The following is a 5,251-nucleotide window of genomic DNA, read 5'->3' as shown; positions in this document are numbered from 1 at the left end:
ATCCACTTTGGAAGCTTATTTGCATTTGGAGAAGTTATCTTGATGATATGGGCTTTGACAAAAAACCACTTTTTGTTAACTTTCAAAATGACCTGTAATGTTTTGGCTCATATCTCCCAAATGGTGAATCTGATGATCATGGGACCAATTGCATTTTGTAGATAATTGAATTTCCTTTAAAATGAGGTTTGGTTGGAATTTTTCTGATAAGTCGGGAGAGAGTTATGGCTGGTCAAATTTCAGTTGACTTTTAGGTCAAAAACCCTAATTTTGCAATTTTGAGTTTTGTTGATTTCTGAACTTTTCTTGATGAATTATGATCAATCCTTGATCAAATGATGAATATTACTTCAAATAATTGATGTTGACCAAAAATCTTGATTTTTGACTGTAGTTGACTTTTTTCAGATGAACTGTAGTTTTGCGATCTTTCAATGAATCAAGGTCTTCTCCTCCGTTGAATGATATGAATGGACTATAATGTTGATTTGAAGGCCTTTGAATCATATTTTGAGTCTTGAAATCATCTCCTGATTTAAAGTCAATCCTCTGGTGAAATCAGGTCAAAACCCTAATTTGGCGCTTCAGGCGATCTTGAGAGTTGTCTGCCTTAAACTGAGCCATCCTTGGACTTGAATATTGATTGAAGGAACCTTTGAATCTTGAGAGAATGTTGAACCTCTTGTTGGCCTCAAAACCCTAATTTCTTCAGCTTTCTCTTGATCATTCTCCTGTTTTTGACACACAAGCAACAAACTTTTTTCTTTTATATTTTTTTTGTTAATAAATAAAATATGCATGATGATAAATGATAATGATAATGATCATAACACTTAGAAAATGATGGGATCTCAGAGGTCAAAAATTGGGGTATGACACATATCACCATAGTTGGAATCTATTATTGTGATGAAATATTGCGCGCTACATCTTTCACTACAGTTAGAAGGAACAACCTTGGTAAAATATTTTAAAAATCTTCCAAAATACTTGCGTTGGATATTGAACCCCTACCTCAACCTTTTACTACAATTATTTTCTACCACCGTAGTGATATATATGACATGTCATTGTGATTTACCATGGCTACTAGTCTCAGGTGGTAAAGAAGAAACATATTACCATACTCTTCATTACCACGAACCACTGTGTGTGGTAAAATCCTTCTTCTAACCGTGATAATATATTATTTTATAGTAATACTATCATCAAAATCAAATTTCTTCGACATAAAAATTACCCAAATTCACCAAATTATAACCTTTTTCAAAATCAATTATCTTAAATATAAAATCTCAATCAAATTATCAATAGACTAAATATTACCACAATCAATTTTATTAACTCTTGATGTGACCCAATATTACGGTAATTTTTAGTGTATGGACCAAAGAGAGATACCTTGTTGGATTACCTACATGGCTTGCTTGTATAAGAAAAAGACGCGCTTAGAGATAATGGAGTTATTGATGCGGATTTGGAAGGTTGAAGAAGTGAAGAAAGAGAAGATAAAGGCTTTGTGTGTGGGTTTGGTAGTGGCAGCAGGCTTTCACGATGAAGCAAAGAAAAAGTCATATTTTTGGGGAAGAGAGAGAACCGATTTCAAAATGGTTCACTTTTCAAAAATAAAAGTGCCCTTTGAATAAATCAAGAAAAGACTTTTTTACCCTCAAAATATTAATTTAAACTAAGATAACATAACAATATTATTAGGAAATCCAAATCAACAAATTTTCTTATATTATAGATTGTCCAAATTCACCAAATTATAAACTTTTTCAAAATCAATTATCTTAAATATAAAATCTCAATCAAATTATCGATAGACTAAATATTACCACAATCAAGTGGCCCTATATTCAAGACACGATGTAGTAATTTTTAGTGTATGGACCAAAGTGAGAGATACCTGGTTGGATTACCTACATGGTTTGCTTGTATAAGAAAAAGACGCGGTTAGAGATAAAGCAACCGCCAACCAAGCATCGACTGTCAATGAAAACTAATATCTAAAACTACAAATGGCTTGCATGCATGGACATAAATCCAACCATACATCAATGAATTCAAGTTTTTTACGTAATATTTTATTCTTCCTAAAATCACTTTATTTCTTATAATAAAGACAAAAGAAAAATAGGTTAACCTCAATTTGTATACATTTATTTTTGATATATGATGGGACCTTATCCGTTTTAGTACATCTATGTCATTATCTTGACTTATAAATCAACATCAAGTTCAACTACATCACACTATAAGATCATAGCATTGAGAAAGAAAGAAAGAACAATCAACAAAAATGGGTAGTGAGAATGAAATGATCCCATGTCTAGATTTTTCAGGAGTTGATGATAATATTGAAGGGAGTGAAGAATGGGAAAAAATGAGTGGAAAAGTGAGAGAGGCATTGGAGAGTTATGGTTGTTTCATATTAATGTATGATAAGAACAAGATTCCAAAGAGTTTGTGTGAGAACATGTTACTAGGAATGAAAGAGTTGTTTGATTTACCGGAAGAAGTTAAGAGGAAGTATGTAAGTACAAGGCCTTACAGCAGCTACAAAAGTGATTGTCCTAAGTTTCCTCTAACTCAAACCTTTGGAATTGATGATGCTTTTGTTGAGGATAATGCTCTTGCTTTTACTAGTCTCATGTGGCCTCAAGGAAATTCAACTTTCTGGTATTAATTTTTTTTCTCTTTTTATTTATTTATTTTTAAATTCACATTTTAATATATATATATATATATATATATATATATATATATATATATATATATATATATATATATATATATAATGTTATTAATGTTTATATACAAGATTCTCTTTTATAACATGTTACTATTTTATTATTGTTTATATATAATTTGCTATATTATTTTTGTTTGATGATGACTTTTCATAAAAAAGAAAGAGTTGGAATTGCTAATAAAAATAGTAGTATTTGTGTTAAGAAAAATTGAATTTAAACATTATAAACATTTTTTTTTTCAAACAAAAAAGAAATATGTTTTTTTAAAGGAAGAGAATATATGAAAGTGATGTGTTTCAATTCTTATCAAACAAATGAATTAACTGTTTGTAGGTATATGTAAAACTTTTCAAACATGTATTTTTATTTAAGATTTCATAAAATTCAAGTTAACATTTTATTTTTGGTTTACGGGTTAATTTTGAAGTTGGGCCGGCCCAACCTATTTACATTCTAGGCTAGGTAGGTAAGGTGTAATTGAGGGTATATTAATAAGTTCAATTGACTTGGATGGTAGTATAAAGGTGGTAAATAGGCATATTTATTTGGTTTAGATCCGTCTTGCAAAAAAATAAAATAAAAATAGAGTAGATGTGTCGAGAATAATTGAATGGTAGGTCCGAAATCTTGTTTCACACCATAGACTCTACACTCCTGAAATTTAGAAGTAACAAAAAGTCATGTCTGTCCGTCCGCTAATGTCTGTGTCTATTAAAATTTATTAAAATGGGACGAGATGAATAGAGTATAAGATCCTCACCTAAAACCTTGTTTTGACCCATACAAAATTGCGGATAAAATATATACGTCGGACCTCTTTTTTCACACTTAAGGTGATAATCTAGTTAACGGTATGAAGTCAAAATTTTCTCATTTATTTTTTCACAACCTATTTACGTTCCAGGCTATGTAGGTAAGGTATAATTAGGGGTATATTAATAACTTCAATTGACTTTGAGGGTAATATAAGGATGGTAAATAGACATATTTGTCTTGTTTAAATCCGTCCTGTAAAAATGTAAAATAAAAAAAAAAATAGAGCGGACATGATGAGAATAATTGAGGGTAGGTCTGAAATCTTGTTTCGCCCCATAGACCTTACACTCCTAAAGTTTAGAAGTAACAAAAAGTCATATCCGTCGATTAATGTCGGTGTATGATAAAATCTATTAAAATGGGACGAGATATGTAGAGTATAAAATGCAGACCTAAAATCTCGTTTTGATCCGTAAAAAATTACAAATAAATCATACATGTAGGATATGTTTTTTCACACTTAGGTTGTGATAATTTAATTACTGGTATGAAGTCAAAATTTTCTCAATGTTTAATATGTAATTAATTTGTTCACAATTTTTGTGTGGATATTTATTTTTTCACAATTTTTGTGATGATATATAGTGAGACAATGAAGACCTTGAGCTCCAAGATGCATGAATTGAGCTTTCTTATTCTGAAGATGATTAAAGATAGCTATAATCTTCCAAAACAATACTCTTCCGATATTGAAGACTTGAAGAATACCGGCCATCTACGAGTGATGAAATACAAAATTCCTAAAACCAACCAAGATTGTGAAATAGCTTTGTTACCACATACCGACAAAAGTACCTTAACCATGTTATACCAAAACGAAGTCCAAGGTTTACATGTTCAAACCAAAGCAAATAAATGGATTCAATTGAACATACCTCAAGAAGGCTTTGTTGTCATAGTTGGTGACATACTCAAGGTACTTTCATGCATATAATACACTTGCATGCATATATACTACATTTTTTTTTGGTATTAAATTTATACATTTATTATAAATTTAGATTTTATTATGTATAGGCATGGAGTAACGGAAGACTTCACGCACCTACGCATAAAGTAATGATGTGTGGAGAGAAAGAACGATACTCATTTGCTGAATTTACACTTCCAAAAGAAGATGTGAAAATTGAGGTACCAAGTGAATTGGTGGATGATGAAGTGCATCCTCTTCGTTATAGATCATTCACTTATGGAGATTACTTGAAGTACTATGTTTCAACCCTTAAGGAAAATGCACTAGAAGCATATTTAGGTGTTTGATGAATATGATGCAACTATAATAATCATATATATGCATTAGAATAATTGTGTTTTTAGTATATAAATCTCATGTGATAATTATATGAAGTATTTTCTTGTAATTTCATTTGTACTTGCTATATTTAAAACTTTATTATTTTAAGTTATAAATATAATATCTTACTATGTGCATAAATCACAACTTTATTTATTTTTAATGATGGCTTCACACGATTAGAAAATGAATTGCTAAGTTGTTTTATGTAGGGTGTGCATGATTTCATAAATCACATTATATTAATTATTTTAGTTTTGTTTATAAAGGCAAATTTAGTTTAGATTACTTTTTTAATCAATTTAAAATTGATTAAACTAATTTGTATTATAAACCAAGTTAATATTATGATTCACTTTCTTCCTTCCTCTCTCCCAATCTTAGT

At 30.0% G+C, this 5,251-nt stretch overlaps 1 protein-coding gene across 1 annotated transcript; it reads left to right on the top strand.

Moving 5' to 3' along the window:
• Positions 1-2,243: 2,243 nt before the first annotated feature.
• LOC131600461 (probable 2-oxoglutarate-dependent dioxygenase AOP1) lies at positions 2,244-5,007 on the top strand. Its single transcript, XM_058872619.1, has 3 exons — positions 2,244-2,682; positions 4,158-4,488; positions 4,590-5,007. Exons 1-3 carry the CDS (start codon positions 2,303-2,305, stop codon positions 4,830-4,832), a joined length of 954 nt encoding a protein of 317 aa, XP_058728602.1. The 5' UTR covers positions 2,244-2,302; the 3' UTR covers positions 4,833-5,007.
• The last annotated feature ends 244 nt before the right edge of the window (positions 5,008-5,251 follow it).

The sequence above is a fragment of the Vicia villosa genome, linkage group LG4 (genome assembly GCF_029867415.1).
Source record: "Vicia villosa cultivar HV-30 ecotype Madison, WI linkage group LG4, Vvil1.0, whole genome shotgun sequence".
NCBI classification, from domain to species: domain Eukaryota; kingdom Viridiplantae; phylum Streptophyta; class Magnoliopsida; order Fabales; family Fabaceae; genus Vicia; species Vicia villosa.
The sequence above is the reverse complement of the archived record's forward strand: the minus strand, read 5'-3'. Positions and strand labels throughout refer to the sequence as shown.